This window comes from Solanum lycopersicum, chromosome 5 (genome assembly GCF_036512215.1).
Source record: "Solanum lycopersicum chromosome 5, SLM_r2.1".
NCBI classification, from domain to species: Eukaryota; Viridiplantae; Streptophyta; class Magnoliopsida; order Solanales; family Solanaceae; genus Solanum; species Solanum lycopersicum.
Window position 1 is genome coordinate 61,832,403 of NC_090804.1, and position 16,711 is coordinate 61,849,113.

Below are 16,711 nucleotides of genomic sequence, written 5' to 3' on the forward strand. Positions count from 1 at the left end.
CCTTTGTATGTCCTTGTCCTTAGCTCCCAAACGAATTCGTAGGATGGGTATGTTGTGCTTCTATACTTAGGCATGATTGACATATTTATATTAACTATGAAGATGTTTTATGTGAGGGAAAGTACGAAAACAATATTCAAAGCGTAACCAAAAGTTGGTGTTGTGTGCGCATCGTGGCAGAGGATTTAGCCACTATTTTTTTGTCGAATATTCATGTGTTTTTGGTGTATTTTATGTGTATAATGGGTGTGCAATGTGGTGTTCATTATAATGAAGAATGTTGGGTTGAATAACACTCTTTTAGCTAAGTAAACTCATGAAAGAGGTGACTTAAAATAGATGAAGAATTATAAGAAAAAAATTTCCAGATTGCATACTATCCATAAGGTTAAATTATGGGTTTTTAAAAAGGGAAATAAATAAGTGAGGTCAATGGGAATTGAACCCAAGACCTCAAATGTTTATCAGGCTGAAAAATAAGAGAAAAACGTGAAGGAGCTAAGGGGAATCGAACCCCTTAGCTACTGGTTTTGTGAGGCAAAGAGAAAGGAAAATGGGGGCTGGGGGGGAATCGATCCTAGATCCTCTTTTCGCGAAATAATAAGGGAATTAGGGTTGGGGGAATTAAATTCGCGACCTATGGGGAGGAGAAGAAGAAAAATTAAGTAAACTAGTGAATGAGAGGCGTGGGATTTGAACCCACGATCTCCCAGTACGCGCGAAGGGAGAGGAAATAATGAAAAAAGAAAATGCAAGGTGTGGGGATAGAACCCACGGCCTCAGCGCTGAAGGGAGAGTCGAAATAACACGGATACAATTTGTGGTTGTGGGGATTCGATCCAACAACCTCACTGTCACTCGCCAATTTAAATAAAATAAAGATAGAGGGGATGTGGGGGTTCAAACCCACCACCCCACAGGCTCCTCAGCGAATTTTTTTAAAAAAAATAAGGGGAGGGGGGGGGGGTTCGAACCCACAACCTCTCTATTGTACAAAATTTAACTCTTAAAATCAAAGGGGTTGTGGGGGCTCGAACCCCCAACCATTCGGTTATCTAAGAGTGAAATTAAAATTGAAAATTAATCCTTCAATGTAAATGTTGAGATTTAATTTAGAGTCTAATATTATGAATATTAGAAATAAAATTAATGAAAATATAAATGATATCCAAGTGATCCAAGATTTGGGTTCCCTTGCATTAATCTATGCATTGATGCATAAGTCATATGTGAGTAAAATATCCAAGAATAATGTCATTTACTTAGATGAAAAATTAAGATCACGGCATAGATATACAAGATGCATAAGTCTTGTACTACATAATCTTAGGAAAGTAATAATCACTTAGCAAACTTCAAATGAAGCCCCATTGCTTGTATGTATAGGCACATAACTCTAACATACATTCAAAACTCAGTGGAACTAAAATGTATGTAATGAAATGATGAACCCTAGGAGGGTTAACTGTGATATACTAAGTGGCCAAGTGCATTGGCATACCCCCAACCTTGGTGTGTGCTTGAATATACCCATACTTAGTACAAGTGTGTACTAACCCTAAAAATCTATAATATTTTAGGTGCAGACACAGGTGGTCGATAGAGTTGCAGGATCTTTGTTGCAGCTATACGGACGTCAGCATTCATCCAGAGTTTGGTAGGTCCTCATGCTTTCGAGGATGCTACTGTTTTATATTCTAGCGTAGCTTGTTCCACTAGCGTTTCTTTCCTGTTTTATTCATACATTGTATTGGGCCATTTTGACAATTTTACAATTGAGACTTAATGAACTATTTCTTTCAGTTCATTATTTCTTTAATATTAGATGGTTGATGATGAACGATTTTAAAATTTTAAGAATGTTTAGCAAGCATGTTTAAATAACAAAAAGTATCAAATTTTCCGCTAAAATTAACCTATGTAAGGCAGGTATGACGTAAGTAGGCTTGTTTGCGACCTCTGAGAGGTCAACAACGCCGGTCTCGTCTGGGTTCTAGATTCCAGTTGTGACACAAATTCTGTCTGTTATAGTTATTTATTAACAACCTTTCCATGAAATGTGCAGTTACTTTACAAAAAACATTAACTTAATGGTGCATCATCATATCTTATAAATCTGACGTTAAAACTTTCCGAAATAATTCTATATGTACCTCTATGACCTCCCATAAAAAAAATCATTACATAACAGTCTTTAACACAGAAAAATAATCAAAATACATGAATTTGTGGTTTTAAATTACCATCCCTTGAGTTGTAATAATAAAGTATGTCATGAATTCTTAAGTAAACAAATAATTAAAGGTTTTGGCAACGACGTTACCTTGGCTATCTATATATGTTATTCTCCTTCAATTACTATTTTTTTAACCATCTCTTATTCTTTGGAAGAGAGTGACAAAACCTTGGGTTCCAACACATATAGCTACCTCTAGTTCATCCCTTTGAAGAACTGTCTAATATTCTTGAAACAATAGAGGAGAGAAGGTGATCTAGTGGCTGCTTTGGAAGAAACTAGGTGAAAATAGTTAGAACCCTTAATGGGAAAATTGGGTGGTTGCTTCATCTTAAGAGAAGGAGATAAATATATGAATTTGAGAGCTTAAAATTTGGATAAGAGAAAAATAAGATATTTATGTAATATTTTTTACCTTGATAGGTTTATCTTTTGCCACCTTTCTTATACTTCATCTGCAACCATCACATTTAATTAGGTGATGCACCTACTTGTCCATTCAAATTATTTCTTGTGGACTTGAAAAGATTGGGCCTTGGCTGTGTATTTTTCCATTATATTTTATTCAACTTGGGTCAAATATAGGTAGTGTACTTGGCCCAATAACATGGTCAAATGTGTCTTAGTAGGTGATGAACCTACTTGGTCCTTTAGCATGTCAATAAGTCAATTTAGGTGATGCACCTACTTGTCACCTACTAACTTAGTGAAGTCAAGAAAGCACCTCAATGTTTAATTGCATTTATATGCAAGAATACCTTTAACATAACTTAAAACTTATATACACTATGTCAATTTTAACTATAGACTCAACTACCACCTTATGATTTCAAGTTTAAATACTTCCATTGATGTCAACTTAATTGTGTCCCATAAAAATATATGGGTTGTTCACTTTAAACATATTCTATTGTCACTAGTTGCATAGGAAACAGAGTTCATAGTTATACCACAAGGAAATTTATAAGTGTCTCATAAATAGAACAAGTAAACTTAACGGGTTGTTACACTTAAAATCATTATTTATCATTCCATGGTATTGTTAGCTTCACTACTAGTGGATTATTATAATTTGGGCATCATGATTTGATAACTCTGGTCATGATAAATCATTTCTTTAAAATAATAAAATTTATCTTTTTATTTTCAATTATAAGCAAATACATTATTTTGATTAGTATTATTACAATAATGGAACATTGATTTACTAAAAAACTAATTTAGGAAAATATTTCACTTAGCTTCAAGTAATAGGTTGTTGTATATCATATATAAATAAAAAAAATATGTAGGACTAAGTTTATGATATATTTGAAAGTAGTTTAAAATTTATACTAAATATAATTTCTTCCAAAATTGGATAAAATAGTAATGGAATTCTACAAGAAACCTATTTTCTATAAACTTATGACCATGTATTATGGGTACTACTTATTCAAACTTCAACAACACTAATTCTTTTCCTTATATAAAAAGATCGACTCAAAATATTTGGCTAGTATTAAACCAGATCAAAAAACAACATCAACTTCAAGATAATATACTCTCATTAAAACTTATTCCAAAACAGTTAGTGTTTATATAAAGAAATTCTATAATTCATACTACCCAAACATTATAGAATTCAAAATTTTTATTTATATATACAAGGGCCAATCTTAGGCAAAGACAACTACAATTACAAGAACAACAACACATACATTATTTAACAAACACATATATCCTTATATACCTCTTCTTTAGCCATGCCTAGAAAAAAAGTAATATTAGCTATGATTGAAAATGAAACGGAGAGAAAAGTCTCATACAAGAAAAGACTCATAGGGTTGTTGAAAAAGGCAAAAGAACTCAGCACTCTTTGTGACATTGAAATGGCTCTTATCGTATATAGTCCTTATAGTGATGAACCTAAGGTGTTTCCCAATCTTGTTGCAGCAATCAATACTTTTCAAAAGTTTAAAGAACTGGAAGCATTGGAGAGATCAAAAAATATGGTCACAAAGGAAGAATTCACCAAGAAAAGAATCAAGAAGTTGCAAAAAAAACTACTAAAGATAAGAAAGGAAAATAGGATCAAGGAAATGACAAATGAAATGCATGAAGTGTTGAATGGAAAAATTATTTCCATTGACATGAATCTTTTCTATCTCAATGATCTAAGTTACGTTATTAAGAAGAACCTTCTATTAATACGTAAAATAATGGAAAGGAATGATGGTGACGAGGGGTCTACATCAAATGTCCCTCAATCAACTCCTTCAATAACAATGACATCTATGATGCCTTCCCCAATTATAGATCCTCCATTTACTGCTATGACACAACAAATGGATCCTTTAGCTGAGATCCCCTCAGTGGGTGCATCAATTCCAATGGATAACTACCAGAACTCTACTGACATTTCACAAAGTCCATCATTTATTGATTTACTCAACTTGAATGATGATGATTTTGTCACTTTGTTGGATGACCTTTCACTAAGTAATGCTAGTGATCAAGATTCAAACCCCTCCAATAACAAGTGAAGTCTTTGGACTAGTATATCTCTTCTTTTTAGTATTGTTTTATGTGTTCATGTTGTTCCCTTCAAAATTTATGTCTTTTAGGTTTTGTATGTTTAAGTGTGACATAGGATTCTCTACAGCAGTTTTATTTTGGAAATATAATGAGAGTCGTATGTATGTCGTGTTCGATGAATTATTTTTTAAATTTGTTTATTTCAATCACTTATTAAATTTCTGAAAATTTACATATTTGCTAGATTGTGATTTATTTAATTATTCATTTTTTTATTGCTGTTGTTACAAAAATGTTTTTTGTTTGCACGAATTTCAAAGAAAACCTTTTACACTTTAAAATTTAAATAAATTGATTTATGTATTGAATAAATTTTCACTCCCGGCTTCTCAAGATGATTAAACCATACATCTAAAATTAAGTATGAATTTTAACATTAAAGAAAATTATCAAGAAATCCTACAAAATAAATATTTTGAAATAATAAGATGAAGTAAAAGATACATTATTATTATTTTATTTAGTAAATAAAAAAATTCCATATATTTTTGGTTAATTTGATTGGTTATAATTAATTTTTGTGTTCCAACAATTTTAAATAGTATCACCACATATGTTCATTGGTTATTTTTTTTTTTTCATTTTGTTGTTCTACCTTTGTTATGTCAAGAAGTTTTTTCCACACGTAACTCGATTCGAAATAATTAACGTATTCAGAAATAAATATTCTTGTTTACTAAACATTTGAAACATATAAATATTCAAAAAGGACAAATGGTCTTGTATGGTGCGCATCAAATACTAGTGATATGATAAAATTTGATAGGAAATAGTTCCTTCTAGGAATGTGATATAAAGACGATGGAAAATTATTTTGGCTAGTGAGCTCATATAAAGTCTATGGAAATGGATGCGTCTAATGATGTGATATATAACCTATGGAAAATCATTCGGCTAGTGATGCGATATAAAACCAAATAATGAGTAGTTTCAACTAGTGATATTGTGTTGATGGAAAATGATTCTGGCAAGAGATTAATAATTGATACTTGATGTATTTTATGCTTACTAGTTTCTACGTATGTGCCTTAAACGTTTGTCCCTTATTATTATTAAATTTTTATATACTAAAAGTTGAGTAATAAAAAAATGCTAAAATTTACAATAGTAGTTTTACCATTCATCTTTTATTCACTAAATAATAAAAAATATATATGAAGAAGAGCATTATATAGATGATATATCTGGTTATTTTTTTGTTATGCTTCTCTCGTTCTCTTTTCTTTTCATTTTGAATAGTGTAATTTCCTTCCTATGATAATAACAATCTTAGTAATTGGTTCTTAAAAATTATATTAAAAATTTAATTCTCAGAGTGTTCTTACATAAATAGTGGAGAATGACTTTTCACTGTGAACTTTTAATTTTAAAAATTTATGTGTATGAGAAATAGTTAACATTCAATAATTAGGCAGAATAATATCAGATTATCATAAATAAAATTATATCTCTAATGCAAAAGTAGACATTCTAGTTTGGACAATAGTTACTACTAAACTATTTATGGGTCCAGCTCCAGTCAATAATCTTTAGATAGGAGTTTGACAATTTTTTAGATATAGTTAAAATTTTACATCAACAATAAATTACTTATTATCACAGTAGATAGACGTTTGATGCATAAAATTTATAAATTCTAAAATATTTCTTAAGTGTGGTACTTTGCAAATTTATGATATAAACACTTGGTATATTACGAAACACACTTGGAGCCATCACCATAATTAATATTTCAATTATTTTTATCATTATATCACATATACATCTTCTCTTTAACTTTAGAGAAGTATTGTACACATGATTTACGCAGAGAAAAGAATAATACTCCTTTTTTCATAAAATTTCTCGTAGAATGATTAATATAAATTGACCAGAATACACTTATCAAAATGACTTATTCTAGATATATGATCAATTTGAGGAATGAATGTTCCAACACATAAATAATAGACTAATAAGATCAATAAGTTATACATATAAAAGAAAAGTTTAAATAAAAATACAACCTCAAAATCACATATATACTATGATCCATTTTTTATCTACAGTTAGGTGGGTCATGTTATTTTAGGATATGGATATATATATATATATATATATATATATATATATATATATATATATATATAATCATATTTGATTTCTCATCTAGTTATTCCTCTACTCATAGATAATAATTTCAAAAATATTTTTATACTAAAGTAGAACACTCTAATCGAGAGTCAAATAAGCATGTTAAATGAATCAATTAATCTTTAATTAATATGAATGATTATCAGTAATTAAGAAACATAGTAGAACATGAATTGTATATGATTAATTTCTTCATGTAGACACAAAAATATTCTAATAAGAAAACAAAGTCATAAGAAAGTAGATCAAAATATATAAAAATGAAATATATAATACTTAGGACGGAGAAAAAGGATATAAAAAAGAAAATGAAAAAATAACTGCACAAACAAAATGATTTGCAAAGTTCATTTTTTCATGATAATCTCTCCTCCTCCTCTTGTCATTTACATGAAGATTATGCTAGGCACTTTAGAGAAGTAGCTAGGATGACCGTTGAGTAGATAATTAATTTGCATTAAATTATCAATGATTTTAGCTCATATCAAATTTGTTTAACGGAAAAACTCTTCAAATACTCCTGATTTTTGCAGTAATAGAGTAATTAATTATTAATGTGAACTTGATTCATGCATCAATCTAAATGAGTTATTTATTAATTATTTAATTATATTTTATAATATTTTTTTAATTATTTTGATATAAGGGTAAAATGGTAATTCAACTTTGAGCTTTGAATCTTCCCATTTATAATATAATATGACTAGTTTTGGGGGATGTTCGTTTCACATTTTACCCTAATAATTCACAAAATTTCTCCATGCATGATTGTCAAGACCTAGGGGTACACTCTAGATGTAACATGACGCATAGAATCCCAAAGAATTGCATACAAGACATTTAACTCTCATTACATGAGAAATAGAAAAATAAGTGTGAAACAAGATTTCAAAGTCCAAACATTTTATTAATGAAAAACAAAATTCTAGAGATCTTGTCACATCGTAACAATCTAATCTAATAGAATAAAATTGAGACTAGCCCATACATCATGTCCCAAAAAAAATACATGAAACAAACTTGATACAATGAAACTTTGTCCTTTGAGGAAAAGAACTCAGCAAAGCTTAGAAATCAAAAAAATTAAACAATTTTCTGTGAAAATGATGACAATGACTTAAAACAAGAAAAGATCAATTAACCCTTAAATTATAGTATACTACCACATGACCATGTGAGGTTGCAAGAATCGTAGTCCCTACCACGAGCCGGGGTTCTCCCTTTGGTTCTTGGAAGAGTGGCTACGGTTCAAACACTTTCTCGCCTTACGACTAGCTTAGGACCATGACCCTTCCCATGGTTGTTGTAGCCTTCACGAGCTGTCTTTAGGAAGAATCCTTGTTCGGTGCAGAGTATCCTAGATACTTCCTAGACCTCCACGAATCTTTATGATGGTCATGTGAGGTGAAGTAGTGCTTGGTGAAGGCTTCCCAAACTTCCTCCATTTTTGGATGTTTCCCTCTCAATTAGCCCTAGTTTAGCTTTTGAGATTCTGTGGTGTTTCATTATCTCCCTATTGGGAAAACGTGTCCTCGGGTAAGATTCTAGACATTTCTAATGGAAAAACCTCAAACATTAACTCCAAGCTAAACATACTCAATGTACTATAACGAAAGTAGGTGCAACACCTAACAAACCAAAATGTAAGAAATTTTAAAATTCCTCATCTTTAACAAACCAATATGTAAGAAATTTTACAATTTCTCATCTTCAAGAAGGCTCTACCTTCTCCAAGCTAAAAGTATGCTAAACACAATTAAGAATATAAATTAATGTATATGAATTCAAAAAATAAAAACATACAAACAATAATGGAAGAAATAAACTATTTGCTTACTAAAGAATTAAATGTAATAAATTCAACCATCAACCATTTCAGCAGGGTATTGAATTGTGAAAACAATTGTTTTTGTTTTTATGAAGAAACCTTTGGAAAGGGACAAAAGAGAGGATCAATTTTCAGTCATCCTTGCTGAAACTTAACAGAGTTAAAAAAAGTCACCAAAATAGGGGGAAAATTGAAAAAAATTCCATCAATCTCTTGACTTATAGTTAAGATTATGCTCCATGAAAACTTTCAAGACTGAGAATCTTTGGTTTATCCTTACACTGGATTGTAACAATAGAGTAGTCTTTATCTTAACAATTAAGGACACTCACATTAGGCCTTCTCTTTTTCATTCAATCCTTCACCCGAAGCACGTTCATAATTTTGGTATGCAAACATTAGTTGGTGATTTTCTTCTCTCGGTATATGAGAGACCCTTGGGATTTCATAATTTATCGCTACATCTATGTACAATTTACAATAGTTGCTTTATCATAGACAACTCTTTTGGATCAGTAACTTACCTCCCGTTTCCTCACCTAGATGTTGTTAGGCGTTATGAGTCAACACATTAACATTAACCACATTGCATTTGAGATTAGTGAGGACAGTGCTCACCTGAGACAATAGTCCCAGTCTACCATTCGGGCTATTGACTCAGTCACAATCATTAGTTGTTCTTGAGACTTTCCTGGTATGATATAAAAAGGAGAAAGACTATTCAAAATAACTTAACTCGGACACATCAGACACTTCAAATATATACTTAGACAATTTAATTTTGTACATCATCAAGAAGAGCACACAAAAGATTTGTAGTGATCTCGAGAACATGTTGAGTTTTACCTTCAGCTTGTCCACGCATGTTCTTTCTTTAAGTTGACATAATTACACCTCTGCTTAATGTTTAACTATTATAGCTTCTTAGTGTCGCGATTATTGAAATGTGCACCTTACATTATATCATATTTGTAAGCATTTCTAACTATGCAAAATGTAATTCCAGGGAACTAAAGTTCATGATAAGTGTGCATTTTTTCATATAGTTTTTTTTTTAATTTTTTATTTATAACTTGCTAGATCATCCTTTACTCTATTGTTTCACTAAAATGAAACTATAAAAACCTCGTATTGAAAAAACTAACAATTGTTAATTTTAGCAGAAGCCTAATAAAATAGAATAACATGTGTTCTGCAGTACAAATGAATATATATATGCTCACTAGTTTTAGTTCTCACATGCAAATGAATATTTTTAACAACTCATAAGGGTGTATTGGTATGAGAAATTTGACATCACTAATATCAGAGTTGCGCATGGCTTTCTCGAGATCTCATCACATCCCCAATTACCAAACACAAAAAATCTGTGTGTGAAAGTGAGAGAGAAACAATAGCTGAGATCTCATGAAAATGATATTATAATTTACACATAAAGGAAAATAGAAAATCACTTACAAACTGACAAACCTCTCTAATCATAACATCACTAAATAGAGTCCTCGTAGCCTCTCATATTTCTCGACAATAATACAAAAAGATGAAATATCAAATTCGAATATAATTAACTGATATCAAGAGGTTAAAGCTAAAGTTATTTCAAGTTATCTAACAGAAAACACATATAAATTTATCTATTTATCAGGAACATTGAGGAAACAACAAAATTTAATAACCACATACCATCTTTGCCAGTTCATTCCATTTATCCTATTGATGGTTCTCACTACCGAGTGACTGTTTCTGGAACTCTTCAAAAATGACAACGGGTATGTACTGAATTCTCCAAAAGTAATGTATTTTTGAAGAATTCGACACGGATGTGTTAACGTAAGTGACTAGTCCGCACAACTAAGCCAAATGACAATATGTACTAAAATTTTCAAATGAGGAAGATATATTTTTCTACTGGACAATATAAGCACATTGAGGAAAATGAGGAAACAGGCAAATCTAAGTCACATTATATTTTAATCAATATTAATTCAAAATTCAGGGGACAGAACCAAATCATAAGTGTAGGTAGTTAAGAAGACTCACTTTTCGTTGTTTCTGATGCTATGAATGGTTCGAGTTTAAGACATGCGCTAAGATTGGAACACAACAACTTTTGCTTTCATTTCTTCCATGAGTAACAGCTTGTCGAGTACCTTTAGCAAATCTTGTCTATCCCTCACCAGCATCAACATGTTCTGACATTGCATCCTTTGATTTCTTGAATCTTAATCATCCTATAAAATTGTTTTCATATATCTTCACTCTGCCATCTCTATCATATAGTATCTACAAATATTTTGAGTTTTGTATTTGAATGTGTATAATGTATTCTGCATATTTATTTGATTATAACTTTAAGTTTTATTGTTAATCAATGCTTCGAGAAGAACATGTATAGGTCCTTTTTTATCCAGTTCCTGCCATCCTTAAAAAAGATCATTTAACATATCAAGATTCACATTAATTAAGAAAAGCTAAAAATTAGTGGTGTGTGTCATAAAGAAGAGAGGGAAAAACAAATAAAATCTAAATTTAAACATTAATGAGTAACCTAGTTAGAAACATAAAATTACAAAATTCTACAATAAACTATTTAAAAAGCAGAAAATGCACAATAAAAGAAGCAGAAAAAAAATACCCAACACATTGTGACTATCAAAAATGTAAACTTGCGAAGGAAAAAAAATATAGAATGAGAATAATAATAAAGGGAACAAAACCAATTTTCAAGCATCTCTGAGTATGAATCAAACCAAATTAGAAACATCATAAACAAAATCATAGCAAAATCGGAAAAATATAATAAATACCACTGAAGAACTGAAAACAAATATTCATTTTAGATTGATTGATAAAAGTAGGTATATTTATAATCATCACAAACAACAAACATAAACCATTGAAGAGGAAAAAAAGATGCAAGAAAAAATGTTAAAAAGACTTAAAACTTTCAGGGCTTAGAAGAGAAAGTAATGGTAGATTCCATGCCGGAATGGTCTGGTGGACCCTTATACTTGTATAAATATTGTATTCTTAACCATTCTACTTATCTATTTATCAACTCAGCCCTTACACTCAATGAATGTTAGTATTTTAATTCCCCTTGGCGTTGTCTGAGCTTCAAACGCTAAACAAAAGTGACACATCGTCATCCACATCAGATTTAAAATGACACATCATTAATTTTTTATTTTTAAGAATTTTTTATTCTCTTCTTTCCTCTTTCATTCTTCTTTAACCGTGTCTCCATTTTTTACATTAGAGGTCACCATCACAATCATCATCTTCACCATTAGCACCACTTTCTTATATAGAAAAAATCACCATTAATTTTTATGTTTTCATCATTCGTAAATTTCAGTTATAATAATTATTAAAACTTTGTTCCTCACTTGAAACTTCATATACCTCTTTTCTCCATTAATGCAAATTTTTTCGCCATTAAAATATCTCAATATATCCAAATATTGATTTAACAATTATTTTTACCCATCAAAATTTTCAAATTTATTACCTCACAAATATGTAGAATGAGAATAAAAAACTAAGTGAAGGACAACATATTAGAAACTAAAGCGAAAAAAATATTTTTAAGGTGTCGCCGCCACACCACCCGATCTGGCCGTCGCCTCCACACAATCACGAAACTACCGCCATCGACGCCATACCACCATATCTAGACAAGATCTCTTCAATGTTGTAACTAGATCCTCCAACCTAGCCATCGCCGCTGCACTTTCTTCGACGAGCACCACTACTATCGACCTCTCCCTTTAGAGGTGAATCAACGGAGTCAAGAAGGTTTCAATGTCAAGATCTGATGACAAGAGTATAGAAAGAAAAACAATGAATTGGGCACGGAGATGGTTGTTGTTGAAGGTGGAATATGGTGAAGAAGATGTGGTCTTCTTAATTATTTTTTAATTTTTGTATTATTTTATATTTTTTATTAACGTTTTTTAAATTGAAATATAGTACTCACTCGCCTTAAGGAGTGTGAAATCACACACTTTTGCCAACTCATCCATCTTAAAGCCACATAAGTGTGGTCAATGGTCAGAAGGGTCCGATAAATTGTGTCTTATGGAGTCTAAGGATCCAGATGAAAAATAGATAAGTAGAAGGTTTCAAAATACAAACTGATACAAGTACAAAGGTCCACCAGACCATTTCACCAATTCGAAAATCAAACTATCAGAGGAAAAAGATGGTTTTTTGTTTCTTACACGTGGATATAAAAGGATTATGGCAAATAAAATTAGGCTATTTGGAGCAGGAAATTAAAGCATTCACGGTACAATTTAGAATGCTTTTTGTACTATTATATGATGCCATGTTCGTCCTCTCTAACTCGGTTATATATAAGGGTAATATCAACAAATTATGATTTTAAGGATCATCCATTATAAAAGAATTTTATCATCCATTATAAAAGAATTTTACTCTATGAGGATATGTGAATGTATGCTATTATGATCAAGGAAATATGTAGTTTTTAATTCATTGAGATTAGTGGCGGAGTTAGAATTTTTATTAGGGGGTTTAAAATCTGAGAAGTAGAACCGCGAATTAGTACAAGGGGGTCCAAGATCTATTATACATATTTAAAAAAATAATTTAATCATTTATAAATAATAATATTTTCCATCATAGAGGGTTCCGTTGAACCCTAAGTATGCTACTTCTGTCCTTAAAATGACCTTATCTAAAGCCACCTCCTTTGTTCTCATCTTTCAAACTTGGTCATCTAAAATATGAACTGGAATTTCCTCATAGGATAATCTATCCTTATTCCCATCATTTTGAGTTGGTAAGATTAATGAAGGATCACCCATGCACTTTTTCAACATGGAGAACCAGTGCTAAAACTTGAGGTAGCTCTAATTCGTAAGCTACATCGCCAACTCTCTTTGATATTTATATGACAACTGTATCGGGGACAAACATTCCCCTTCTTACTAAACCTCATAATACCCTTCGTGGGTTAAACATTCAGATATACCCAATCGTCCACTTCAAACTCCTACGGTCTTCTCCTAGCATCTTTGTTGAACTTTTGGCAACTCTGTGCCGCTTTCAATCTCTCTTGAATCACCTTTACCTTATCCGTGGCTTGGTGAACTATATTGGATCGTATCACCGTGGTTTACCAACTTCGAACAACCTAATAATAGATCTGCATCTTCTCCCCTAAAGATCTTCAAATAAATCCATATGGATACTCGAATGGTTGTAGTTATTATCAGCGAACTCAATGAGAGATAAGTGATCATCCCAATTCCCCTTGAAAAATCACACAATCCCTACAAATATCTTCTAAGGTATGGATAGTACGCTCTTCTTGCCCATATGTCTGATGATGGAAAGCAGTTCTTAAGTTTACCTTTGAACCCATACCTTTTTGAAAGACTTCCACAACTTATATGTAAATTTTGCATCTCTATCTAAAATTATCGACACTAGAACTACAGAATTCTCACAACCTCCTGAATGTATAATTTCACATAATCTTCTGCGAAATGAGTGATTTTTACGGGCAAGAAATGGGTGGATATTTGTCATTCTATCGGGAGTCAGCCAAATTGAATCATTCTAAATGCGAAACCTTGGAAAGCCTTTGATGAAGTGTATAGTATTCATATCCTACTTCCATTCTAGAATTTCCATATCCTGAGCCAACACTACATGCGTTGGTGCTTTACTTTCCCTTGTATGCAATTCAGGCACTTGGCAACAAACTCAACAATGTCTTTCTTCATACCTTCACACCAATAAACCTCTATCAAATCTCGGTATATATTGGTGGAACCCGGATGAATTGATTATCTGCAGTTATGATCCTCCTCAATGATCCTCTCTTGGAGTACATCTACCCTAGGTACAAACAATCTACCCTGATACTTTTACACACCATCTTCCCCTTGTTAAAAAACCAATACTCTTTGCTTATGAACATCGGGTCTTTGTCTTTCTTCTCTTTCACTTCTGACACTAATGATGACTCAACCCCATTGGTCACCACTATCCCTCCTTCTGTGGAATCCTTAAGTCGTACTCACGGCATGCAAGTATTTGTACCTCTTTGGCTGACTCCCTCTTTTCTTCCTCAACATGGGCGGTACTTCCTACTTATAACCTGCTTGAAACATCAGGAACCACATTAGCTATACATGGGTGGTATTTCCCATATCTAACTTGAATAAAACATCAACAACCACATTAGCGTTAACTAGGTGGTAAAGAATACCCATGTCATAATCCTTGAGTAACTCTAACTACCTCGTATGTTTTAGATTTAGCTCCTTCTAGGTAAACACTTATCATAGGATCTTATGATAAGTGAATATGTCAACATGAACACCATACAAATAGTGACGCCATATATTCAAGGATAAAACTAAAACAACCAACTCTAAGTCAGGGGTTGGATTAGTCTTCTCATGAACCTTATATCCTTGTAATTTTTCATTAACACGCAACCCAAACCGACTCTATATAAATCACAGTGCACTAAAAAATCTTCAGTACCTTCTGGTAAGGTCAATACTGGGGTAGTAGCCAACCTCTTTTTCAACTGTTGAAATATTTTCTCACAAGCTTCAAACCATTGCAACTTAACTGGCTTCTGAGTCAACTTCATTAAAGGAGAAAAAATAGATGAAAAAACCTCAACAAACCTTCTATATTAGCCAGCCAAACACAAGAAACTCCTTATATTAGTTGGAGACATGGATCTAGATAACTCTTAACTGCTTGTATCATTCAGGTGTAAACACTAATCCCATCGCTGGAAACTATGTGGACCAAAGACTTAATCCAAAACTCACACTAGGAAACATGGCATACAACTCTTTATCATTCAATCTCTAAAGGACTATCCTGAGATGACTAGCTTGATCTTCTTCATTCTTTAAATTGATTAGTATTTTATCATTGAAGATTATAACAAATATATCTAAATAAGGCTTGAAGACTGTGTTAATAAGATCTATGAAAGTTGTTGGTGCATTGGTCAAACCAAAAGACATAATAAAAAATAATAATGCATTTATCTAGTTCTAAAGGATTTATTTGTAATTTCACATTCCCTAACCCTTAACTAATGTTACCAGATGTGAGATCAATTTTCGAGAAGCAAGTGGCACCCTAAAGCTAATAGAAAAAATCATCTATCCTTGGGAAAGGATACTTATTCCTGATTGTAACCTTATTCAATTGGCGATAGTCTATACACATCCTAAGGGAACCATGTTTCTTTCTTTCAAACAGGACTGGAGCACCCTATGTTGAGACACTTGATCTAAAATAACCTCTATCTAACAAATCTTTCACCTATTCTTTCAACTCTTTTAACTCTGCTAGTGCAATTCCATATGGTTAAATATAGATACGATGAGTATTTGGAATGATTTCTTTGCCGAAGTCATTTCTCTCTCAAGAGGGACTCCAGGTAGATCATCAGGAAATACTTCTCAAAACTCCTTTACTATAGAAACTGACTTAATAGAAGGTACCTCAACACTTGAGTAATTAACTCGGATAAAGTGATAGATACACCCCTTTGATACTAACTATCTCACCTTGAGGTACAAAATTAAATGATTCTTAGGCTTTACTAAACTAATATTCCACTTTATGACTCGATGTTAAGAATCTAAAATTTGACAACCCAAGTTCTACAATCTATTGGTGTATAATAGGAACGAAGCCTGTCCGTACTAGAATGACATAAAAATCTACCATGTCAAACTTTATTAGGTAATCCATGGTGTTGCTATGAAATAGAAATAGGACAATAACAATAGAATCTTTTCGCTAGAATAGAGTCTCCAACAGGGGTAGAAACATAGAAAGGTTCACAAAGTTTCGTAGAAAGAATCTTAAACTTATTAGCAACATAAGGAGTTACAGAAGATAATCTTGTTCATTGGTATAGCAAA

The 16,711-nt window shown here is 31.9% G+C and overlaps 1 protein-coding gene across 1 annotated transcript; it reads left to right on the forward strand.

Moving 5' to 3' along the window:
• Positions 1-4,008: 4,008 nt before the first annotated feature.
• LOC101251988 (agamous-like MADS-box protein AGL80) lies at positions 4,009-4,761 on the forward strand. Its single transcript, XM_004240237.2, has one exon. The coding sequence runs from the start codon at positions 4,009-4,011 to the stop codon at positions 4,759-4,761; it is 753 nt and encodes a 250-aa protein (XP_004240285.1).
• The last annotated feature ends 11,950 nt before the right edge of the window (positions 4,762-16,711 follow it).